Source organism: Amaranthus tricolor, chromosome 6 (genome assembly GCF_026212465.1).
Source record: "Amaranthus tricolor cultivar Red isolate AtriRed21 chromosome 6, ASM2621246v1, whole genome shotgun sequence".
Classification (NCBI taxonomy): Eukaryota; Viridiplantae; Streptophyta; class Magnoliopsida; order Caryophyllales; family Amaranthaceae; genus Amaranthus; species Amaranthus tricolor.
In genome coordinates this window covers 22,482,232-22,508,564 of record NC_080052.1, presented here as the reverse complement: position 1 = coordinate 22,508,564, position 26,333 = coordinate 22,482,232, and the positions used below count along the sequence as shown (strand labels likewise).

Genomic DNA, 26,333 nt, shown 5'->3' with positions numbered 1-26,333 from the left:
CTTAGGCCCAGTTCCACCTCTACATGAACATGTGGAGGATAACTCTAGGAGGACTTAGGCCACTTACACCGAAAAAGGAGAGTTTGAAAAAGGTATAATGTTTGATAGTAAGGAATATTTGTTGAAGTTATTAGATTGTATCATATTCCTAGAAATATAGATTATAAAACTGAGAATTCTAACCAAACAGTCCTCTTTGAAGTGTAAGAGGGGTTGTTCTTGGAGACTAAGGGCTAGACTTGATTCTTATTCATCTTCATGGCATATTGTTACATGCCATGGAAAGTACGGGTCATGTGTATTGTGTAGTGAAACTGTGTCGGCTAGACGCATTCACTTGATATCTTCTGTGATTAACAATGTGATTAGAAACTTTGTTGCACAAGATCCATCAATTAAGGTCTTTGTTGTGCGGCAGATGGTCAAAGATCGATTTGGTATATATGTGTGTGTGTGTGAATTTTAAGCGAGCGTGGTGTGTTAAGCAACAAGCCTTGTTGTTCATCTATGGTACTTAGAAAGATTCTTATTCTCTCTTTCCACGCTTCTTAAAAGCTTTGCAACATTCTAACCCGGGCCTAGTGGTTGAGTAGTTCTTCAGGAAAGACAATGACAAAGGTATGTATGTACAACCTAATATTAGAACGTTTCAACGTGTCTTTTGGGCTTTTAGACCTAGCATTGAGGGATTCAATCATTGTAAACCTCTTATCGAAATCGCTCCAATCATGATCGTATTCATCATGGAAAAGTGGACAAGCAACACATTGACGACCAGGATCAAAATCTGTCTAATCACGATCATATTCAACTTCATGACAACAATGACAATGCTCTTCCATTGAATGAAGCTTTGAGATAATGAAATAACATAATACCATTAATTAAAAATTACTAAATACTTTAATATAAACCTTAAAAATGAACATAAAATATAAACATAAGGTAAAACAAAATACCTTAACTTAACTTCAAAATAGTTAAAATATACCTTATCTTAACTTCAAAATCAATTTGATAGAGTTTGGATAGAACGAAACAAAGTTGGTGTATTTATAGAACACAGATCAACGACTATATATATTCTAGATTTACAACGGGTAATTTGACCAAAAACCACGTGAAAAAGTCAAACCTTTTGTTTGCGGTTAATAACTGCGAACTAAGAAGATCTGGTCAAACAAGCTCAGATATAATTGATATTCACATTGAAACAAATCAAACAATATTTCACTTAACTGTATAAATTATCGATTAAAATTAAAATAAAATTAAAAGTAATCAGTTAAACGAGACATATATTGGGGAGTATATCCCTAATTCAATCCCTACAAATAGTGGGAGTGCTATTGTGGAAGCAATAGTCTTGTCTAAGCTAACCATGTCAATTATCTGGAGCTCCATCACTTATCATCACTCTATCTCCCCATACCCAAAACCAAACCCTTTCAATTCAAAGCCATTTTCCTCATTTTCTTCACCCAAACGTACCTTAATTCAATGCGCTAAAAGGACTCAAAGAACAGGGAAGTTAAGATACCCATCAGAAAAGAAAAAACTGAAGCAATTACATAAACAGAAACTTGATGCTAAGAATAAATGTCAAGGTATTTGGAGACTTTCTAGACTTGCTGTTGAAGTTGATCAAGACCCTGGAAAAGATTTTCTTCGTGTTTCTGATGCTCTCCTTCAACAAATTGCTAAACTTCTTAAATTCCCGGTATTGTTTCTTTCTTATTTTTCACTCATGTGCTTCAATTGTTGTTTGTTACAATAGTTTAGTCTTTGAATTATTCTGGGTTTTCTATGTATGCTGTTAGTTCATACATTTTAGTCTTGAATTATTCTGGGTTTTGTATGTATGTTGTTAGTTGAGACAAAATTGTTACTTTTAACGCACCCATGTGGTTGTCTGTATCATATTAAAATAGTAGAATCAATGATAGTCTAATGCTTCAATTGTTGTTTTTTAGAACAATTTAGTCTTTGAATTATTCCGGATTGTGTATGTATACTGTTAGTTCAGACAAAATTCTTACTTTAGCGCATCCGATTGGTCGTCTGTATTAAATAGTAGAATCAATGATAATCTATGGTTCAATTTAGAACATTTTAGTTTTTGATTGAGACAAAATTGTTACTTTAAGCGCACCCGTTTGGTTGTCTGTATTGAATAGTAGAATCAATGATAATCTAATGCTTCAATTGTTATTTGTTAGAACAAGTTAGTCTTTGATTTGTTCTGGGTTTTGTATGTATGCTGTTGGTTCAGGCAAAATTCTTACTTTTGTGCACCCGTTTGGTTGTCTGTATTAAATTGTAGAATTAATGATCATCTAATGGTTCAATTGTTGTTTGTTAGAACTTTTTTGTCTTTGAATTATTCTGGGTTTTGTATGTATGCTGTTAGTTCAGACAAAATTCTTACTTTAGCGCACCCGTTTGGTCGTTTGTATAAAAATTGAATCAATGATAATCTAATAGTTATGCTTGTTCTATTTCAGTATCTAATTTTACTCACAAAATTCATTGTAATGTTTACCATTTGGAGATGTAGATTGTTTATACATCCTGACGTTTAGCCTATCTATCCTTGTTTGCAGGTTGCTTCTTTGCTTCCAGCAGATGCATTCACAGTGGTTAGAAAATCATTTGACGCTCGAAAGGTATTTAGTGTTCTCTGGATCGGTTGGGAATTATTTTGGATGTTTTGATTGGGTGAGATTTTGAAGTTCAGGTTCAGTAATTGTGTCTTGCATTGCAAGTTTGCAACCAGTATGAGATGCTAGATGCTTTACTCTTGCAACTAGAAATAACCATTCCTTCACAAACACGTACATGTCACATGCACAAATGTCTGCTCACGAAATTGAGATTTTGCTTGCTCAACAATGTGAAAACTTGTACATCGCTTGTCAACAACTGATCTTTAGTATCTTACATTTTAGTGAATAAGGATAGTAGAAATCATTGGAAAATATGGAGGTTTTTCAGTGGCACACCCGCTCACATGTATACTTGATACTACAAGTTGGGAAGGGTAAATCTACCAACCATAGTGCAAAAACAAGTCCGCACCATATCGTGTCGTAAATGTTTCATATTTATCGAACTGTTATTACCCACATCATTAAGGTGTGAAAATACCTCGTTTTAGGTCGTTCCAAGAGATATTTCATGGTTTAGGCCAATATATGGCGGTACATCATCCCTGTTACCGCATCATCGTAGCTTACCGCAACCATGACCGTTACCACATTTTTGCACTATGAGGATGACAACATACGAGCTTTGTTTGATGGAAGGAAGGCCTTCTAGGAAGTGTTTTTGACAATTTACATGTTTATATATTTTATGATGATTCTTATAGGTGACAGATTATACATGTTTCGGTTTTCTGCTTTCATTTATCATGCAAGTTTTGTGCAGGGGCACTATGCTCCTTTTGATTGTTTTCCCCTAGTATTGAAAGTAGAAAATTGGAATAGGCCATTTTATTAAAAGTTTGGTAGTCAAGTTTTTGAGAATCAAACCATGACAATCATGGACTGATTGTTATACTTTAGCTCACGAAAAATGTGGTACGGTGGTACAACTTGCTAAAATATTGAATAAAATGAATAGTAGAGTTCTAATCAGGTGTTCTCAGCAATCAGTTGAGCATATGAGGTTTCAATATCGAATTTGGTTTTAAAACATTCTATAATGTGAAGAATTATTTGAATTTAATGGGAAATTTGAGTACTTCTAGGTTTTATAATTGTCTTATCATGTTATTCCATGTTTTTTTCTTCAGTCATTGAAGGCACCTAAGTTTGTTTACACAGTGGACATGGATGTTGACAAGCTTTTAAGTTTTGAACCTCGGCTATGGGACTTCATCTCTGAGATGGAGCCTAAGGTGGGGCTTGTAGAGCACATGCCCCAAGAAAAAAAAGTTGGTGATTTATTTAGTTTACTACATGACTCAAAGAAGGATATAGAAGGTGCAGTGGAAGGGTTATCTAATAGTTACTTTGATAGTTCATCTCACAAACCAAGGGTTGCTGTTATTGGTAGTGGTCCAGCGGGTCTATTTGCTACTCTAGTATTGGGGGAGCTTGGTGCAGATGTTACCTTGATTGAACGCGGTCAACCTGTGGAACAAAGGGGGCGTGACATAGGTGCATTGGTAGTTCGCCGGATAATACAAACAGAAAGCAACTTTTGCTTTGGCGAGGTAACTTTCTCAAACAGTATTTGCTATCTATGGTGTTTCTTATTGCATATGAACCCTGTAATGGCATGCTATTTCCCCTTATAATCGACTCAATATGCTGCTGCACATGACTATACATCTATTGTAATTTTGTAGTTACCTGTTGGGTATTTTGTTATGCAGAAGACTCATTTATTAGTGTGAGATCTTTTCTCTCATTAACAAGGCAATGTTCAAGAACAAAATAAATCTATTACATACAAGATCTTTCACTTTCTCATAGAGTCTCCATGAATTTGCCTTACTGACCAATAATTTATGAGATTCTTGGGCCAACAAGCTGAACTCATGAGGATGGAGTTGTTGCTAGCTTTATTACTTGATTGTCTGTGAAAGCATGCACACCCTTCTTAGCTTCTTTGTAATTATTTGATAAGAAACATTGACAAACATTATGGCTGTTGCAGTTTATAAGGTTTTTTTTCTTCTAATAGATTGGTAATTAATCTATTGTTATCTTAGTTTTCAAGATTGCAAAGGTACTAATCAATACCTTGCTTATTTCATTGATTCTGTAATACATATGTGGTAAATTATGCAAGCCGAAAATAGGTGGGTCATGATTTTACTCACGAATGGGGTTTTTTATTTTTAAAGGATATATAATTTTTCGAATAAATTATAATGGATATTATAACCACGTGTTTCTCACTTATCATCCACCCAAGGACTTGGTAACTTAGTTGGTTTCAAGCATATACATAGTTCTTGCACTTGTGGTGGATATACTATAAAAGTTATTTGTGGCTGGCTGGTATTGCTATTGCATTTTTTGAGTTTAATTTACGAAAAGATTCCATAGGTAATATCAGTAGCTTACTTTGGTTACTTTGTAAACAAATTGCAAAATTTTGGAATCCTTAATATCTTTGATCTGTTTTATAGTAATAAATAACCTTGTGAATATGCATTGGTTAATTTTGAGCCATTTGAGGTACTTATGTGTGGCAGGGTGGTGCAGGTACATGGAGTGATGGCAAGCTTGTAACTAGAATTGGGAAAAACAGTGATGGTGTCCAAGCGGTGAGAAAAACTACCTTATTGAAGCATATGAATCATGAATGGTATCACAATTTTTTGAGCAAGATAATGCATTATAGTTGATCACTTGTTCTTACTTGCCACCATAGTTGGAGCTTAGTGTTTGTATTTCTTTCAAGTATGTTTGGTGTATACTAACATCAACAATAAACTCTTTTATCTCTATTAATGTCTTTTAATTTTAGTTTGAGCCAGGTGAATGTAGCTGAACTTGTTATCCATCAGAGCTTACACGACCATATTAGGCTTTATTTAACTTAATTTAATTTATTATCTCTATATGAACTTTTTATAGTTGTGAATTGCACTTGAGGTTCTGATATTTGAATTTATTGACCATCACTAATAAAACTTGTTAGATCTTGTCTGAAGTTTTATCATGTAAGTTGCTTGTTTTTGAAACTCATTTTCTTTAGATGAAAAGAAAAAGCCTAAAAATGTATTTTCTTATGACTAAGAATCATAACGCCTTGGATTTATACTATCACAATAACAACATTGTTTATCCTCATTGATGAAGAGTAGCCGCGTAGAAATAGAACATAATGCTGTTTATGGTGAGGATGAAAGTTGGACATCATAAGTTTTCTTCTAGGTCCTTATTATTTTCTTTTTATATCCTCCTCTTTTTTGTAGGGTTTTCCTCATTTTATGCCCCATGCATGGATCAAGATTTTGATTGCTTTTGCATAGAAAATCATTTATCGTGTTATCCTTTGCTTATTGGAGTTTACTACATGCCCTTCCTTTTGATAATGAGGACCCTTTGGTTTTTAAAGCTATTAATGAAATGGAAAGAAAAATTATGCCTTTAAGTAAACAAATGACATCACGAACAAACAGTTACATCTGTCAATGAAAGTCAACATTTTTTCTAGGTCTTTAATTGTTTAAGATATGTGGTTAGTAATTAAGTAAAGTCTAAGCTGATTTACCGACAAGCTTGTAAAACCGTGAAATGCTTCCAATTCATGAAGACTACATGCTTACAACTCTGCATCAGCTGTAAGAAGAGAACCAAAGTACCTGTAGCATCTCGTTTCAATATATACTTAATGTAGGGAAGTATGAAGTCATGCTTTGCCTTTTGTATGCTTGCGATGGGCATTCTGGAATCTGGGCAGATGACTTCTTTCTTTTATAGTAATTGAGCAAGTTGTCTTATCATATTTCAGGTCTTGAGGACACTAATTCACTTTGGAGCTCCAAAGAGTATTCTGGTTAATGGGAAGCCTCACTTAGGGACGGATAGGCTGGTTCCACTACTTCGCAATTTTAGGCAGCATTTGCAGGCCCTTGGTGTAAGTCACATAACTGGAGATTGACCTTGGAGCTTATATATTTCATTCAATTTAGTTTTTTTCCCGCCCGTATCTTCTGCTTTGTTGCTTATTCTTTCTCATTTTTTTCTCACTTCTTAAATATCATTAGGTCTCTATCAAATTCGGAACGAGGGTTGATGATCTTCTTGTGGAGGGTATGACTATCAAAGGGGTGAAAGTTTCAGATGTAACAAAAAATTCACCAATCCACAGCCAAGACTTGAGATACGATGCAGTTGTTTTGGCAGTTGGGCATTCTGCAAGAGATGTATACCAGATGCTTCTATCACACAATGTGGAGTTGGTCCCTAAGGACTTTGCTGTAAGTTTCTAATGCTTCAATTTGCTAATTCTTTGATAAATATTTGACAGCGTGTTTTGCTTATACACAAAAGGGAATCCCCGCTTTGAGTTTTTGTGACTATCCTAACAGAAGCATAGCAAGCAATAGTTCTGTAGGGAAGGGAGAAAAAGTGGAAGTACAAGTGACAATGAGCTGAACCTTCTTTTGAGCTTTTTGAGCTCGCTGAGCTTGATTCCAAAAGTATCTAAAATAGGCTCAGAGATATGGGTCAAATACAAAAGTTCTCGAGTTTGACTTAGGAGTTATAAATTTTGCTTGATGAAGTGTGAGAATGACAAAAGTATTATATAGATGTTTGAAGTTTGGATATCATAACGCAAAATGTATTTCCTGGGCTAGAGCTTGTTACTTGAGTTAATTTGAGTCAATATGAGCCAAGTTTTTAATTTTGCTCAAAATGGGGCGATCTAGGTGGACCCAACCCTAACTTCAAGCTCAGCTTGACTTAGTTTGTTCATCTTTATTTGCTTCTTAGTGAAAGCACTAGTTTTTTCATCTTTGTAGAAGCACTAGTTTTTTCATTGTTATCTTTTGGCATTGCCTTGACTGATTAATGGTATCCTTCTCTAGATCGGCCTGCGGATTGAGCATCCCCAGCAACTTATAAATAGCATACAGGTAGGTCCTTCCTAATTTGTTTTACTTATTTCACAAAGTATCCAAGTCTTTCTTATATTGAATGTTAATAATTAAATCAATCAAAAAAAAAAAAAAGAAAAGAAAAACTACAACTTCATTTTTTCATTTAGCTCATGTTATATGTAGTGCACTTATATGATCTTATTTTGCCCAAAATCTTTATGTAATGACCTTCAGTATCTATGTATTATTTATCGATTTGAATTTGAAATTCCTTAAAAACGAAGCTCTTCTTCTTTAAATGGATACATGCACGAGTCTCCTAGCAAATACTCAACTATTAAATTGCTAACACCCGAAAGCTTTTGATGTTGGCGAGGAATACACTTACTCCAACGGATAGTAGTTCCACTCGAGGAGTATACTCTCAATGCATTCCCTTCTCAATTCTTTTAGATGTAATTCTCACACCTTATAGTTGGACAATAACCCGCTAGGCTTCATTTGCCTAAAATACTATTGGTTTTCTTGGAACAATGGCTTTATTCGCCAAAGAATAAAGAAAGGTTTTTTTTTGAATAGTTGTGCTTGTTTAATGAATTCTGAAATCTGATTTGATTATAAGGTCGTTGCTGATTATGCAATTTCAGTTTATGTTTTCATGTTTTCTTATTCTTGTATGAATGTTTAGTATGCTGGATTGGCTGCTGAAGTTCAAGGTGGACGTGGAAAGGTACCAGTTGCAGATTATAAGATTGCGAACTATCTCAATGGAGAGGGTTCAGTATCGGATTATGCATCTGCTGGCCGTGGCTGCTATTCTTTTTGCATGTGTCCTGGAGGACAGGTACGTCTATGTGCTAATCCTATTTCCATATTTGTTGGCTATACCTATTCAAGCTTAATCAAATGTTTACTTTGACATCACTTAATTACAAAAGTCTTCATTTTGAGGGTTCATTAGCTTGAAAATCTCATGAGTTCATCCATGCTTTCTATTTTCAGCTAGTCACCTATAAAATAATAACACAAGTTCTTATATGAGACGGTCTCATGATAATAACATCTCTATAGGGCTGATCCATGTACATTTAGTGTGTTATAGTGATTACTTACAATTTAAAGTGATCAACTACAAAAATGGGCTAATTATATGGGCTGTCTCATGGTGAGACGGTCTCATACAAAACGAGCTGAATAAATAATTATTATGTTTGTTAGCTTAGCAATTTAGCATGACACCAAGTAATTGTCAATGCAATGGTGAAACAAACTATACTGCATTAGCCATAGAAATCTTGTCGGTTTTGTGGAGTTAATGCTTTTGTAAGCGTAGGAGATGTCTTTGAAAAAAGTCACAGTTCAAACAATGTATATCAAATTAATACGATACATGGAACTCTATCGATGTTTTCATTTTCGGGTCAATCACATATAAAGTAAATGTTAGATCTTTAGCTTAGCATGACTCTTGGTGATTGTCAACGCAACGAGGAAATACACATTACTACGTTAGCCATTAAATGTTGCATCTTTGGAATTAACGCTTTCCCAAGTATCCTAGTTGAAGCAATGTACATCGAGTTCATATGATTATGATAGCTAAGAAAATACGACATTTTCTTCTGTTTGGATTGCTGATTGTAGGATGTCAATACAGTATCAATTTTCCTGGGTTTAACAAAATAATTAAAAATGTCATTTCAGGTTGTTCTCACTAGTACTAATCCGTCAGAGCTCTGCATAAATGGAATGTCGTTTTCTCGACGTTCATCTAAATGGGCCAATGCTGCTCTAGTTGTTACAGTCTCAACGAAGGATTTTGAGAGTTTAAATTTTCATGGAGCCCTTGCTGGTGTTGCCTTTCAGGTAAGCTGCTTCCTGTCATGTTGGATGTTAAGCACCTCATGTTCTCACTTTTGGGATTGGTCATATCAATATTGAATGTTATGCCAACGTTTATAATTCCTTGTACTCCCTTCGTTCCTTAAAGTTCTCATAGGAAATGCTTACGGGAATGAAAAGAAATAGAATCTTTTAGATATCGAATATATTATTTTATTAATAATAAATTTGATGGAGGAAAAGTGGGTATCATAAGCATTAAAAAATACTAAAAGTTAATGGAAAGAATATGTGGGCCACGATCACAACTATTAAAAAAAATATTTTAATAAATTTAGTGTAAAAAATGTGGGCATAAGCTATAAAAAAATGTTAAAATAAAGTTGGTGAAAAATATTTGGGGACTCTAACATTATTTAAATATTAAAATGAGAATATATAAGGTTATCTATGTCTAAAATTTGTGATATAAATAGAAAGATTCTTAATGGGAACAACAAATAAAACAACCCAAAATGACAAATAAGAACAATTTTAAGGAACAGAGGGAGTATAAAATAGGGAGGTCTACATGAGTTATCTTGTACTTCTCCATGTCTAAATGCAAACTTCTACTTTTATATTTTAGAGGGAATTCGAGCAAAGGGCAGCTCTCATGGGAGGTGGTAATTTTGTGGTTCCCGCACAGATAGTCCCAGACTTTCTCGAAGGTCGGACATCAGGTAATGAAATCATCAAATTTATGAAACTTTTGTTCTCGTGTAACCTTTGTAGTTGAATATCATTAAACTCGTTATATCTCCAGCCACGTGTTTGCCACAATCGAGCTATCGTTTAGGAGTGAAGGCTGCGAATTTACATGAGTTGTTCCCTACTCACATAACAAAGGCTCTACAAGATTCCATATTGATGTTTGAGAAAGAGGTTTGCTTCGAGTTTCGATTATGAGAATTTTGTATTTTTTTGCGCACGTACGCAAGAATGTTTGACAAAACTATCTATTTCAGCTTCCAGGATTTATCTCAAAAGAAGCCCTTCTACATGGTGTTGAGGTATTAACATTTTCTCGAGTTTTACGACATCAATTACGGTTTTTTATTCACAATCAACATGGTTGTTTCACCAAACAATCGTACGTCATGTTTGTTTCATATTAAAATATACTCTCACCGTCCCCATGAGTTTCACACAGTAGGAGTAGTAGTTGTTTTTAATTTGTAGTAGGACTATATCCTAAAATAGAAATGACTCGAAACAAAAGGGACGGACCAAAATGGAAATTATGTAAACTCATGGGGACGGACTTGAAATGGTTATCATTGAGTAATAATATTTTTCTTGGGAAAAATTGATATTAATAATTCAACCTTTCACCCATTCGCTGTGGATGATCCCACCTTTGGATTATTTTTTAATAATTCAATCTTTGCCCTTAGTTTGGTATCAGCGTAATATTTTATTTTATAATAATTCAACATTTTCCTTTAGTTTACTACTAGCATACCCTATTAGTATGCAGACAACAAATTAAGGGCAAAGGTTGGTTTATTAAAAAATAATTAAAAGTTGGGATTATCCATAGCGGATAGGTGAAAGGTTGAATTGTTAATATCAATTTTTCTTTTTCTTTGGCATATTTTGTTTCTAATACCTTTCAATCACTCTATTTAGACGAGAACGAGCGCTCCGATCCAAATTCCACGCAACAATGCCACATTCGAGAGCACAACCTTAAAGGGACTTTATCCAATAGGAGAAGGAGCAGGCTTTGCTGGTGGAATAGTTAGCGCAGCAGTCGATGGCTTGTATGCTGGTTTTGCCGTGGCCAAACATTTAGGGTTGATAACCGCAGAAATTGATTCTTTTATAGGCAAATCACAAACTTCCGGGTTCGCCAAGTATTGACAATTATAGGCAAATCACAAGCCTGGAAGTCTGTTCTTTTTGAAGATTAGGTAATTTTGCAATGATAAATATAGATTAGAAGGAAATTGTCTGATGAATGTTTTATGTAAAATGTATTACGAAGAAACTCGGTTTTGAGGTTCTCGGGATTGATATTCTACTTGCGATCACGGGTTAGGACCAAAATGATAGAATCGATTTGTTAGGTTTTACTACATTTGTTATTTAAATATGTAATATGTTGGAAATAAATGGTATTTTCATTTTTGAAGTTTGAATTAGTAAATTGAAAATTTCTTCAACTTTTTTCAAGATGTGAGAGGTGAATGCAGTAAATATAGTTTTGCACTATGAACATGTACAAGTTCAAATTGCATAAGATAAACTCAAATATGCATGATTTGATTTCACTTTAAAATAATATTAATTTTAATTAAGTTGAATTGATATAAATATAATTATTTTTACAAAAATTAAAGTTAGATGATGCAAAAATATCATTTGAAATTGGATTGCATTTACCGAGGCTATTTGGCAAATGATCGTCGGGTGTTGTTTATATTAATTGATTTATTTGACCATTTGAAAGTTTTGTATGTTTTTGTTGGTTTTTAAGTTAGCTGAATAAGCTAAATTTTTTTGGAGATGGTTGGTAAAATTATGAATTGATCATTTTTGTTGGCTTTTAAGCTATTTAAGAAGATATTTGGTGAAATTTAGTGTTGACTATTGATTATTTATTAAACTAAAAGTGAGTCTATAAGTTAAAAGCCATTAAAAAACTAATAAATCTAGTTTTTCATTTTGGTTTAAAAAATAACTTTTTAGTTGTAAAAAAGTCATTTATCAAACACTTTTTTAGATTTTTTGACCAATCAACAAGTTAAAAGTCAAAATAGGTGTAAGAATTACTTATTTATTAAAAACGACTGTGAAGTTTGAGGCTTTTAAAAATTACAATTGTAATTTTCCCTCAAATTATAGCCACGAAAAATAAAAAAATGTAACTGTAGCAAAGTTATCGGATTTCGGTGGCTTTGATCGGAGATAACTTGTTTGACTTGAATTTTACCATTGACTAAACATAAGTGACCTTAACCTAGTTTCTTTTTTTTTTTAATAAATATTTTGTATCATTTTTTATAAATCAATTTCTTAATTAGTTTACATTTATATACTAATTTATTTTAATATTTTAAAATTAATTTTAAAATTACTTAATTTTTGTAAAGTGGTTACAATGGTGAAATACAACGTTAATTATTGTTCTTATGATAGCTAGGTCTCAACTACGCTAGACCCTTGAAGCATTGCTTCATTAAAGACAATATCAACCTTTCTTTCTTCTTCCAAGTGTTAGATTTAAACTCGGGATACTTATAGATCTTCCAACATTGGTTCATGATATGACCATGAACCTTACAATCATCACAAAAGAATTACCTTCTCCTTCCTTGTTAAAAAGAAATTGCGTTTTTTCAGATCTATAAACTATTGTTGAATCTTAATATCATTCTCGGTCATTATCCCTTTGGTGTATTCCTGACGGGTATGTTTTGAGTAAGTATACTACATTATGCTTCCGTTACAATTAGCATATCTTATATTATAAGGATATTGCTCCTTGTATGTTGATACTTGCCATCAAGTTTCATTAAAAATTAAATTGACTATAGTTGTCTTTCGTGATAATTCACAGTTACAGCAACTACAAGAACAAACAAACAAAAAATTCAGGCATTAACTTCATCCCAAATCACCTTCGTTTTTGTGAAGAACTATTCTATAAACATATCATCCACATGGTACGCTTCACTAATCAATTCCTCAATTGAAAAGAGATGCGCAAAAGAGGATTGACCAAATTTTTGTTCAAGAGCCACCCAAGAACCACATCATTAACCTTGTCGCATGCCCTGGATTTAGTTTTCTGTAAGCGGGATATACCGGGTAGGATGATGATGATGATGATTCTATTATTGTCCATCATATTCAATATCAATTCAACTAGTTGACAATCAAGTGAATGTTATTTGTTAATTGGTAGTTTTTACCAAAGAAACATGTAATTTTACGTAATTTTTGACAATTTTTTTTTATAATACAATTGATAATTGTCACCAAAGAAGCATGTAACAAATATCACTTTTCAAAAAATATCCATAGTTTAATTCTCACTTAAATTCCTCCATTTTTTCACTAGTAAGGTTTTTTTTTATATTATTTTTGTTAAAAGAAAAAAAAAAGAAAATTAGAAAAATCTAGATCGTCCCTCTAATTGACATTTTTGATATGTGTGTGGACTCGCAGTTTCTCTCCTCTATTGGGTTCTCCTTTCTCTGTCATCAGACCGCAACCCTGAAGCTACCAACTCCACCCCCAGATTCTTTCTAAATAATCCTATTACTCTGCTTAGTCTTCCAGATCTAATTACTATATTTGATTAATTTCGTTATCTTTGGCCTACAAATTATCAACAATTACACCAATTTTTTCTTCAGTTCAAGAATCAATCTTCCAGACCTCAAAAGTTTTGAATCCAAATAAGTTGAATTGCAAATTTTTATTCAATTCTACAACTTTTATCAAATGTTGATCAACTAATTAAGGTATTTTCATTCGTTATTGGATTAATTTTGGCTGTTCATGTTTTTGTTTGACATCTGATTCATGTTAACAACTAATTCAGTTATGTATGTTAAGTAGTTAAATGACGAACATTTAGAATGTAATTCATGCTGTATTGGTTCTGTAGCATAAATGAAAAACATGCCGGTTGCGCGTCTTTGAAGCTCGGGGTTGATTGTGTGGTGGACGGTAGTGGCATGACAGAAGATGATCTGTGTGGTCATGGAAAGTTTTGATTCTTTTATTAAATTAATGTGTGATTATGAGAGTTGAGAATAACTGAAAAATGAATTGAAAAGAATAGAGTAATGTGTTTCGGAATTGAGAATATGAAAGTACGAATGAGTGAGAGTGTGAAGAGGAGAGGTTTTACTTTGTAGAATGGTGTAAAAAATGGGGGCGTTTATTCGAGTATTTTTTGGGGCAGGGAATTATGAATTTTGAGCTTTACACTTGGTTTGGATAGCAATATAGGAGGGAAAGAAAGGGAGGGAATTGGAGGTATGGGGAGGGATAGGAAGGGGGATTAGAAGTGTAGAACATTTATTTTTATCAAGGATATAAAAGAAGGCATAAGGAAAAGAAAAAAATTCATCCTTCATTTGGATAGAATTTGAGTTTGAAGGAAAGGAAGGGAGGAGATTAGAAAATTTTTTGTCATTTTATTTCTATAAATAAAATCTTTCTAAAGTTAGAAAGATTTAAAGGAAAATCATGAGTTTTCCTCATCCTTTATTAATTGAAAATGAGTATTTTATACATTGTTGTAACTTGTAAGTAACGTATCACTTGATTTCTAGAATGTTAAAATAGAAGATTTATGTAATTTATAAGGGATAAAGTTCGTCAAGTTACAAAACCAACAATATTGAGTTTTCCTACCTCTACTACTACAGACTTTACGCTTGTGATTATCCATTAATATCCCTTCAAATCCCTCCATCTCCAACTTGTTATCCAAACTATGTATTTTCACCTCCCTAAATTCCCCTTCCTTTTCCTCCATATCCCTCTATCCAAACTAAGTGTTAGTAATTAATGAGTTCGGTTGCGGAAATTGGCTTGTCAATGTGTGTGCGTTGATTTTTAGCTGTTATTGGTGTTGAATTGAGGCCGTTGGAGATGAAGGATGCAAAAGGCTGGTGTTTTGTTTCAGTAATGGTAGCATTAAGCTGATATGCAACTCAGTGAAAGAATACTAGACAAATCAGGGGGGTTCAGGGCCGGTTTAGGGCATTCATTTTCTGGGACAGTTTTGAACTGGTTCTGTTCAGGTTTGAGCCAGTTCTGGACATTCCTTTTGGGCACCTCTATCACATATTGTTTGGAATCAGAGGTTTAGATTTACGTTTTTATAATTGTAAGTTTGCAACTAATTGAATTCCTAGTTCTGAACACTAACTTAGAAGAATAGGAGGTCTACAGTGGCTTTGCATCTAGTGTTGTGCTTGGGGAAGGGGGGGCACAAAACTTAATGCAATGGTTTTGCAAAGTGACTTGCACTGGGGATTTTTTTTTATTAAGCTCATGCATTATATCTCAAATCTCGAGACTCATAGCCTGCATAATTCCAGCTGCTTCTCTATAGTCTTTGTCTTTGAGCAGCCATTGCCGATGACTATTTTTCAGTTCATTTCATTGTAATTTTGCACTTTACGATTGTTCCTATTATTTGTCAAACCATATGTTGAATTTGTATTTAAATGGTAGGCCAAATTGTATTTTTGTTTGATATCTTTGGTGTTTGCCCTCCAGTATAGGCATAATGGAGGTCTCATTGTGGAGGGCTCTACTTCAAAATATATCATCTTTTTTAAGTTCATCATCACGTGACGGCTTTGACTCAGAACCAGTACGAAAAAGTTACCAAAATGTTGAAGAAATAGTGAAGCTATTAAAACCAATACTTGATGCAACTATGGATACTGAAGTAGCCTCGGATGACCTACTCAACAAGGCACTAGAAGAACTTGGACAGTCAATGGACGAGTTGCGAGACCTCTTTGAAAGCTGGCATCCTTTGTTAAGCAGAGTTGATCTGGTGTGTTTTTATACCAGTGTATTTGGATTTTTTAGTCGCCATTTTTTCTCTTACATATAATTTTGGTTGATACTATAAAAATCGCCCTCATCTTTCTAATTTTAGCTAAAAAGTAACAGGAAAAATGAGATTTGTTAAAGATATTTGCATGAGTTTGTCTTAGTATTTATTTGTTTAGAATATACATTAACCCAATTAGTGACCAAACGTAACTGAATTTGAAAAATCTAGACTTAAGCTATGTTTCAGTTTTTGAAATACAGTTCTCTGTTCTCTCGCATCATTTCCTCGTCAAATCCTTTCATTTAATTAAGTTTTATATGTGCCAATATCCTAAAGCTGTATGGCACCCTTTGAAGTAATAAGCCTATGAGAATAGAATCATTGGGCACAAGCAATTATGAAAGAGATAACAAGACCTATTTAAGAAACATTCATGGGTGCATATTTGCAATTGATATTGTTCATAAACTAGAGATGAGATTAAAGTTAGAGATGTGGAGGCAAATGTTAGAATCCAAAGCAATTTTACACGAAAAGAATTCTATTGGATACGAGAAACAAAATGAAAAACAAAAAAGTTAGTGTTTCGGAAACTTTGGAATGAAATTTGATCTAATTGACGCTGAGAATTGAGATAGGGTCATGGTGTATCCAAAATCCAAATATATTGATTGTAAGCAGTAAATATAACCATAACACTAATCACGAATCGTAAGTCTTGTATCACATAAGTAGAGCAAAATATAACAATAACAATAAAAGCAAAAAAACAACTTTTTCCATTTTGTTGCAAACAAGAAATGTTAACTAAGTGTTTTGAATTGCGTTTACGTTTAGTTTCAATAAGAACAGTTGAAATGCGGTATGGGGCATAGTTTCGCGTTTCACGTTTTGCGCTTCAATAATCAGAAAGGTGCATCATCATGTAACTTAAAGCGGAAGTGTAAGAACAGTTTTCAAAACTAGTTTCACATTCATCCATTTTGTTACATATTGTAATGCATTTTGACCGGGTCATAGTGCATCATGTTTTTCCATTCTGTTGTGTTCTGTAGCATAAGCATTTTTGACTGGTTAGTCCCATTCATGTGTATCAAACTGAACCGGGCAGGATGTTTGGCGTGACTAGGTTTTTAATGATTTGGCTTGACTAGGTTTCTAATGATTTGGCTTGACTAGCTTTTTAGATAAGATTCTTATATACGACCCCAATAATATCCACAGAAAGGGCTTCTAATTCTGTAAGTGAAATGCCGGTTCTTTCATTCATCATAACAAAAAGAGAAATTAATGAAGAAAATAGAAAACCATCAAAAAAATCAGTTAGTCACTTACAAGTTTATGTGTCAACTGGGGTGAAGAAACACAAATTGTGGTTCAAACTTCAAAGCTCTAACTTACCAGCGTAGAAGCAATTAAATGGCCAGCCGCCAGTTTTAGTTAATGTATTTTTCTTTGTTATCAATTTTTGATTTGGTTTGTATTTGAAAATAATTTATGGGAGAAGGGGTGAGAAAAGATGGAAGTAGATGAGGGAAGAAAATAGAGAATAATAATTAGGGTTTTAGATTTGGTAAATCAAAAAGATTTCTCTTGGAAGAAGATGAAAAGATGAGTAAAATCTTTTGAACTTTTGATTTTATTTTTCGTGAAGTGTTGTAGGGGAATTTCTAAAGGAAAGGGAGTTTAAGGTGGAGACATGTCCGCGTGGAGTAGAGTAGTAAAGAACATGTAGGAGTGTGTAAAACCTAAATCGTTATCCTTTACGAGGAGACTTCAACTAATACAGAATGTGTTGGCTGGTGTTGAAGATTTTTCTTGCTTCCTAAGAAGCTTATTAAGAAAATGGAGGGCTTGTGTAGAACCTATTTATGGACTAGCTAGGAAAAATTATCTAATAGAACCATATTGGCATGGAATCAAGTGTGTTTGCCTAGACATAAGTTAATTAGGTTGACATGTGTCTTTTGATCTAAATTATCTATAAACAAAGATCAAATTGGAATATGTTTTATAGTATTTGGCATAAAAAATACAATAGGCCACCAGGGGCTAGGAGATAGAATATGTTTTACCGTTTTTGGGACAAAAGCATAATAGGCCGTGTGTTTGGACTAGAGGGGCCAAGCCTCCCATGTAACGTCCCCTATGTGATAGGTTCTTTCTATTTATCTAACTCCCTTTCATTCTACCCTTTGATTCTTATTTCATATTGATTATACCTATGAAAATCTTGTCCCACCCTACTAAGACCATTAATATGGGTTGCTTAATCGGCCTACCCTAACTAAGGTCTTATGTAGGAGGAAGTATGCTGTGAAGGAGAGGCTCCTAAATCTAACCGATAAAGAGACAACCCTGAAAACTAAGGCGAGCTGGATCATTCAAACAAGACTTTAGAAGTGAAATTTATCGTAACGACATAAATGTGCAATTTCTCACGAAGTAACTACAAGCGGCGAAAACCAATAAAAAGACATGATTGTGAATGGATAAATGATTTATATAACAAAGAGGCTAAGGAGTGTGGGTGCATTCTAAACGTCAATCTCAAATGAAGAACTCCCACTACCATTGGAAAATGAAAAGTCATCAAGGCCAATGGAAACCAGTGTCTACAACAAACATTAACAAACAATGGCTTCAAGGACCCGGCAATTCGAGTGAAGATTACTGCAGATTCAAGCGATGATAAAGGCAAAGGCAGTAGAAAATTGGGATGGGGTTTTAAGTTGATTTGATCATTTGAGCCTTGAATTGAACTACCACAATATTGGAGGGCTTTTCTTTGTCTTTGAGAGGATGTTTAGACGCTAAAAATCTTGGTGGAGGTTTGGAAAAGATTGTGGGATGCAAAGGTAATTGTCGGTGAGAGAACTCATTTGGGGGTAGCGTCAAGAATTCTTGTCTAGGACTTTTTCCAATCGGCTTCCTTTGATTCTTTATGCATAGTGGGCACAATCTACTCTCTAGAAAGGAACTCAAAAGGCACAGACCCTGTGGCTCTCTAGTCTCAACACTACAATTGAGTGACCCCTCATTTCAATGAACAAACTTATTTGAGTTGAAGCCAGATCTTATTGTGGCTTGATTGATCTCATACACCTATGATCTCATTGTATGTTGATACCTTTATGTATGTTGAAGCTTCTTTTCTTATTTTTCTTTCCTTATGGGGGGAGGGGGGGACGGGGGATGGTAGGGGTGATGGTTGGATAAGTATGATAGTCATGCAATAAATTTGTAAACGCTCATAGAAAATGTCATTCACATCTACAACGTGATTCTTAATATATCTGCACATACACATCATTTTAGTTAATGAGTAAATGAATTATCTTTTTGATTGTTTTAACATGTGTACATATTCTTTGCTCTATTGAAATTTTCATAACACAGCTTGTTTGCGCCTTTGCTTTTTGTGGTTTCTCTTATCATTTTTAGACTCATAATCGTTAATAGCTTGTGGATTCTATGAATGTCTCTATACTGCACAACATTCTAGGGCTATTATAGGGATTATGTTGTTAATTAGTTAGCTTAGAAAATAAGTTAGTAGTGGAAAATATAGAGGACGAAAAGAGAAAAGGTATCAGAAAATTTGGCAAGCACTTTGGATGAGTTTTTACTCATTTTTGTAGAGCCACAAGCCTCTTGAAAGCTTGTAATCACTGTCTTTAGCTTATTGTAATCATTTAGGTTACAATTAATACAAATCAACGTTTACATTCTTCAAAAATTTTACGCCATTTCACAATCTACATTCCATATTACTGCTTATATGACAATACACCATTTTTACACTAAACTATGGCATTCCAGTTCACAGTTTCACACAAAGTTTCAAAGCTAGGTTGGAAACTATTAAATATATTAGTTAAAAAATCTTTATAAGATGAGTGGACAAACTTTGAAGGATAAAATTTGAAACGAAAACATAAGTAAAGGTTTAGACGTCCCATATTTTGAGGACAAGATGAAGGATAATCGTTTAAGGGATTTTGGCATGCGCAATGACCTAGGATTGGCAAACCGGTAAGGAAAAATATAAAGCTAAAAATGGGGATTTGAAAAGAGGGCAAGTAAGATCGAAGATGACCAAGAGAGCAAGAGCGAAAAACAATACGAAAAATCTAGATTTTACAGGTCGAGATGGTAGATAATTGAAATGAATGGAGAAGTAGCATTCATGTGGACCACTGCTATTAATGTGTTGATTCATGTAGTTGACCCTAATATTTTGAGATTACGGCTTTGGCATTATTGCTCTACATATATTAATTAAAATTCCAATTGAATGTATTTACCTATAGAGGATGTGGTTCTTCCTCCCGGTTTGTATTTTTTGAAATAGCTTCTTGACATGTTGGCTTTTGGAATTTTTTTCTTATGACTATAGCTTGTTTTACAGGTACTTCAAGCTGAGTTGTTGACAGCTCGAATCCAGAACTATGTTTTGGAATTCTTTTGGCTGCTGAAAGATTCACAGCAGTCCTTACCTGTAGAATTGGGCTCATCATCTCTTGAGGTGCTTATGATTTTTCTTGCTGATTGCTTTGTCTCTAAATGATTGAAAAAATGTGTTCTCCCTCTGTTCTCTAATGTTCTTTCCGTTTGGAATATTCCACCTTAAGAAGAGAGAAATTTGATTAAGGTTTTTAAGACATATTTAGAAGATAAAATAGATCCATATGGGATCCCATTAGATTCGTCTTAATGTATACTTTTTATCATGTATTTTTTACAATTTTTTATTATGCATATTTAGAAATATTAAGGCTTAAAATTTGCTTTGAAAACTGTGCAAAAAGTAAAAGAGAAGAATAAAAAATGATGGAGGGAGTATTTGTTATTTGATTGTTACCTATCAGTTAAAAATCATGTGGCTCTATATTGTTTATAATTTTATCATGTCTTCTGCTGATAAGTTTTTGCAATCAATCGCTAAAATATTGAGACACAATCTTTGTTGGCAGCACTGCATTCATAAGGTTAAGAACATTGGATGTGTTTCTACATCTACAATCATTGATGATGCCATGAAGGATCAAGCTGGGGGCCATGGGCCTACCCCAGAACAGCTTGTAAAAATTGCTGATTGTCTGGGCTTAAAATCAAATCAAGAAATTCTCATTGAGGCTGTGGCTCTTGAAATGTTGAAGGAGAATGCTGAGCAGGCTGAAAAGAATGCTGAGGTGGATTACTTTGAACAGCTGATATCTATTGTTACTCGCATGCATGACCGCCTTGTTTCGCTGAAACAGTCCCAGGGCAATACACCTGTTCCTATACCAGCTGATTTTTGCTGTCCTCTTTCCCTTGAACTTATGACAGACCCTGTCATCGTATCCTCAGGTCAAACTTATGAACGTGCTTTCATCAGAAAATGGCTTGACCTTGGTCTTACTGTATGTCCTAAGACAAGACAGTCATTAGCTCACACCAATCTAATACCTAACTATACGGTTAAAGCACTTATTGCAAACTGGTGTGAGATTAATAATGTGAAGATTCCTGACCCTTTGAAGTCTATTAAAGAAGATCAGCCACTGGCGCTCCTTTCACAAAATGATTCTGGTTCTGTACGGGATTCTCACTTAAGGTCTCGTTCTAGAGGTAACCTACCTGTATCACCAGAATTAACATGCTTAGCAGTTTCAGATGGCAAAAATTTGAGTTATTCAGGGGATCTTTATCGAGAAGGGGCTTCCCCTTCACATCCACGTTCTTCTTCAGATAACTCCAAGTTTCGCACGAGTGAGAAAGAGCATGGATTGGATATTGGGAAATTATCTCTAGCAGACAGACCGAGCAATTCCGAGGGAAGAGGTGTGGATTCAAATGGCCAGTATTCTGTGTCTCCAGGACGTAGAGAATTTGCCAATTCTGTCGGTTCTCGTGAGCAGTCGTCTGAAAGGCATAATGGAACATCTTTAAATGGCAACCGGATCTCCGAGAATCTGGCTCATCGATCATCTCAAGATGCTGATCAGATTTCACAGAGTCCAGGTGATAGCCGTGATGCTTCTGGAGAACTATCTGAGGAACCACATGCTACCGCCCCTGAGAGCACTTCCCCAAGGGAACCTGAATTTCCAACTAGACTAATGGATAATAGATCACGTAGTCAAAATATCTGGCGCCGACCAGCTGATAGACTTGTAGCACGGATGGTATCTTCTCCAACCATGGAAACAAGACCTGATCTCTTAGAGACTGAAGTGGAAGTTAAGAAGTTGGTGGAGGATTTGAAAAGTGACTCGGTAGAAATTCAAAGAGAAGCGACTGCTCAACTGCGGCTGCTTGCAAAACACAACATGGATAACCGAATTGTGATAGCCGGTTGTGGTGCTATTAGATTGTTGGTTGATCTACTTCAATCAACAGACTCGAAGACACAGGAAAATGCTGTAACTGCTCTTCTTAATTTATCAATAAATGATAACAACAAACTCGCAATTGCGAATGCAGATGCAATTGAACCCCTGATCCATGCCCTTCAGACAGGCACCCCAGAGGCTCGGGAAAACTCAGCTGCCACACTTTTTAGCCTCTCTGTAATAGAGGAAAATAAATCCAAAATAGGCAGGTCTGGGGCTATTGGTCCTTTGGTTGAACTGTTAGGAAACGGGACACCTCGGGGAAAGAAAGATGCTGCCACAGCTTTGTTTAATTTGTCTATATATCATGAAAACAAGATTAGAATTGTGCAGGCTGGTGCTGTAAGGCATCTAGTTGAGCTGATGGATCCCGCTGCAGGTATGGTTGATAAGGCTGTAGCTGTTTTGGCAAATCTTGCTACCATTCACGAGGGAAGGACTGCCATTGGCCAGGCAGGAGGTATTCCTGTCCTTGTAGAAGTTGTTGAATTGGGTTCTGCGAGAGGAAAAGAAAATGCAGCTGCTGCACTTCTACAACTTTGTACTTTCAGCGCCAGATATTGCAATATAGTGCTCCAGGAAGGAGCTGTACCACCATTGGTAGCTTTGTCACAGTCCGGGACTGCTAGAGCCAGAGAGAAGGTATTGTTTTAATTCACCTATTTGAATTAAAGTCATGCATACAAATTTGGAATGAACATAGTAGTATCTATATAGTAATCACAGATCTTAAAATTTACTCCGTTCAAAATGCAACATTGTCTCAACTGCATCTATAAAACTCACTCTTCATCTCTTCATCTCTTCCATACATTTCTCTTATGCAATTGTCTTTTGTTTCATTTACCCCATAACCACCAATTACTAATCTGAAACCCACAAAAACAATAATGTAGCAAAATCATAGAACAAAGGAGTAAATGGTATTATGGTTAGATGTCCCCATATACTGTGGTAATGAGACGATGGAAATGACCCGTGTTCATGAATTGCAGTGCTTTATGTTTGTGAAATCATGATGGAGCATGAATCATTGGCTGTAGGTACTTGAAATGTATTTTGTTATATAAATGGTAACATTTTTTCTTTGTTTTCTGCAGGCACAAAGTCTTCTAAGTTACTTCAGAAGCCAACGTCATGCTAATTCGAGGGGTTAGTTTTCTCAACCAAAACTTTTGAAGGGTCTATAATTGTTTGTAAGTTCTGTACAATGTAAATTCGACTTGCAAATAATGCTTATGAAAATTTTGCATGACTTATTGTTGGCATTGTTTGCTGAGTGCAAGTGAGAAGATCATTATCTTCCCTGTAAGTGTTTTTTGTCTCTTCTGTGTACTCGTGATTGAGCACTTAGAAGTTAAAGGAATGGCTAATTTGCCCTCTTTTCATTTGAAAGATTATTGTAATTTATTAATGCCTTTATCTTATTTTATTACTATTTTCTTCATTCTGAAATACTTGCTACATTATGGTTATTAATATTATTTATCGTTCAAATTTAATTTATATATTGTGGCTAATGTGTAAGGAAAAATAGTCAAATAGAATCATATATTGTCTAATCATATATTTTCATATTATTAACTTTTTATAAGTTTTTGTTATGCACAAATAAATATATAAATTATCAAAATAACGCATTAGGCTGCGTAAAAAGTTAAATATAGTAAGTATAATGGGATAAATCAAGTATGTTCAAGTTGTACTAATTCCCAAAGTAGCTGTATGCCTAATTCTGTTCTAAATGAGGCATAGCATAGCGCAAGGGGGTAGTGCAAGGACTCGACTAGAATTGTGTAATCTTTTTCAATGTAGGATACAGATTACAATTTGGCAAATCGGGTTTAAACATGAAATATAAATAAAAGGAGAGAAAATAATATGATGTCTGACTGGAGGGTTGAATATTTATAATAATAGCTCCAAATATAGGATAATATGACTTTTTCAATATATAAATTCATGCCTTGCAACCACAAGAGAAGACTAACCCAAGGTGATTTTTCGGAAAGTCTCTCTGACGCTCAAGTCAGTCTGAAAATGATGATAAAGAGATTAATTAGACAGAAAGTATTTTGACGAAATAAATTGAGTATAGAAGAGTAGAATTGTGTAGCAATTTTCTGTAGTTCCATGAAGTATTTATAGTAGTCCCTTGTAGGGTCTTTAGAGGTTGTTGCTCGATCATGGAGTGATCATGAAGATAATGTTTGTAGATGTGGGAATAATAGGCAGTTATTTTAGGAAGTTGTATTAGTAACCCAAAGTAGATGGTTTAGAGTTTGACTAAATTAGTTATGGGTTTATTTTACCCCATAACCAATTAAATCCTTTTAGGTCAAGTTATGTCGATTTTGACTTTTATTCGGTCAACTTAGTTTTAGTGTTTTTGTGGGCATAAATCTGGAGTATTTGATAGGCTAAAATGACAAAAGAAAGCAACTCTTGAACACTGTTGGATGCGTTGCTTTGGTCTTTGTTAGCAGCAGCCGAAGGGCGACAGGGCCGAGAAAGTCATATCATTGCACATTAGATCAATCATGAGGGGCCGATCTTCTTTCATCAATAGTCTCGTGCTTTGTTTGGCCGTATTATTATTTCAATCTTCTTTTGTTGTTAGTCCATTGTGTTCCAACTTCGCTCGCTACTCTTATTTTGTAGTTAGTCCATTATGTTCCATCTTTGCTCGCTTTCACTAGAATAGCACGTCTTTTTGTGTTGTGAAATGGTCTTAAATTAAAGAGTGTATATTCTTATAGGTCCTCTACAAAAGATGGCTCTCAAGAGCTCAGCCCATATTTTTCTTTTAAATTCCTTTTTTTTTTTAAAAAATAAACTGCTGCTTTCTTAAAAAAAATACTGCTGGTTTCTTCTCACGCGAACATATTATGTTCAAGAATATAAAAAGTCTAATTATTAACTGTTTCTTCCCCAAGTTAACTTATCCCTCGAAAATGAAGAAATCAATTTTTCATATTACAATGGAAGATTTAATGATTGAATTCGATTGTAGTTTTTTTTTTTAATTAAGCTTCATCAATGGTGGAGAACAATGATGTAGAAGAAGACAACAACATCTACTATTAGGGAAAGGTAATAAAAGCAATTGTGGTTCTTCTAATTTCTTTTATACATCCAACTACTGTAATTTGACAATAATATCAAAGAAAAATGTAAATCATTACAACTCCAATTGTACACAATTATAATACAAATTTTGTCCTATTTAAATAACAAATAGTCAAATATATCAACTTAATAATTTAATACTTAAGAAGTATTGAACTACAAACAGTAAAGGGTGTTAAAATATACATTAAAACTTGTATATATGTTCTTGTCAAAACTACAATATAAACTAAAGGCTTCATGATCTTGAGCAATCGTTTAAATCCAATAACCCTAACATCCTCGATTTGTTTAGGAGTTAGCTTCACAACCACTTTTCCATTGGTGAGAAATAAATGAGGTTTGCAGTTTGTGTACGTGTACTTGTCAACAGTACAATAAACAAATTGCAAATTTATTAGATAATCATATGTATGAAAAATGTATAACTAAGGGACGTAAAAAGAGGATCAAGAGATTTATTTTATGACCCCAAATATATTATGTTATAACCACAAATATATTATGTTATAACCCCAAATACATTAAGTTATAACTCCAAATGTATTTAGTTATAACCCTAAATATATTATATTATAACCATAAATATATCATGTTATAACTCCAAATATATGTTATTATAACCCCAAATATATTATGTTATAACCCAAAATATATTATGTTATGACTCCAAATTATACTATGTTTACAGTCTAACATTAAATGAGGTAATATATAACACGAATTATTTTGGTTATATCTTCAAACATATGAACTTATAACCATAATTGCTTTTATTATCTTTCTCAAAAAGTAGTTATTATTGTCTTCTTCAACATCACTGTTTTCTACCATTTAA

The 26,333-nt window shown here is 34.2% G+C and overlaps 2 protein-coding genes across 3 annotated transcripts; both read left to right on the top strand.

Annotated features, from left to right (window-relative positions):
* The first annotated feature begins 1,351 nt into the window (after positions 1-1,351).
* On the top strand, positions 1,352-11,644 carry LOC130815476 (uncharacterized). The gene is made up of 13 exons (XM_057681960.1): positions 1,352-1,720; positions 2,604-2,666; positions 3,797-4,219; positions 5,210-5,281; positions 6,475-6,600; positions 6,731-6,943; positions 7,556-7,603; positions 8,256-8,411; positions 9,272-9,433; positions 10,038-10,131; positions 10,215-10,333; positions 10,417-10,461; positions 11,081-11,644. The coding sequence occupies exons 1-13, from the start codon at positions 1,382-1,384 to the stop codon at positions 11,312-11,314; spliced, it is 2,094 nt and encodes a 697-aa protein (XP_057537943.1). The 5' UTR covers positions 1,352-1,381; the 3' UTR covers positions 11,315-11,644.
* Positions 11,645-13,588: 1,944 nt separating this feature from the next.
* LOC130815475 (U-box domain-containing protein 4-like) lies at positions 13,589-24,296 on the top strand. 2 transcript variants are annotated; one of them, XM_057681959.1, is made up of 5 exons: positions 13,589-13,923; positions 15,703-15,983; positions 20,398-20,514; positions 20,963-23,008; positions 23,467-24,296. In XM_057681959.1, exons 2-5 carry the CDS (start codon positions 15,708-15,710, stop codon positions 23,521-23,523), a joined length of 2,496 nt encoding a protein of 831 aa, XP_057537942.1. In that variant the 5' UTR covers positions 13,589-13,923; positions 15,703-15,707; the 3' UTR covers positions 23,524-24,296. The 2 variants fall into 2 exon arrangements, with proteins under 2 accessions (XP_057537942.1, XP_057537941.1); XM_057681958.1 differs by having other exon boundaries at positions 15,698-15,983; positions 23,467-24,295.
* Positions 24,297-26,333: the final 2,037 nt, after the last annotated feature.

Coding starts and splice junctions, on each gene's coding strand:
- LOC130815476 (XM_057681960.1), top strand. CDS start 1,382: ATGTCAATTATCTGGAGCTCCATCACTTATCATCACTCTATCTCCCCA. Junction 2,667..3,796: donor AATCATTTGACGCTCGAAAG/GTATTTAGTGTT, acceptor TTTTTTCTTCAG/TCATTGAAGGCACCTAAGTT. Junction 7,604..8,255: donor AACTTATAAATAGCATACAG/GTAGGTCCTTCC, acceptor ATGAATGTTTAG/TATGCTGGATTGGCTGCTGA.
- LOC130815475 (XM_057681959.1), top strand. CDS start 15,708: ATGGAGGTCTCATTGTGGAGGGCTCTACTTCAAAATATATCATCTTTT. Junction 15,984..20,397: donor TGTTAAGCAGAGTTGATCTG/GTGTGTTTTTAT, acceptor CTTGTTTTACAG/GTACTTCAAGCTGAGTTGTT. Junction 20,515..20,962: donor TGGGCTCATCATCTCTTGAG/GTGCTTATGATT, acceptor CTTTGTTGGCAG/CACTGCATTCATAAGGTTAA.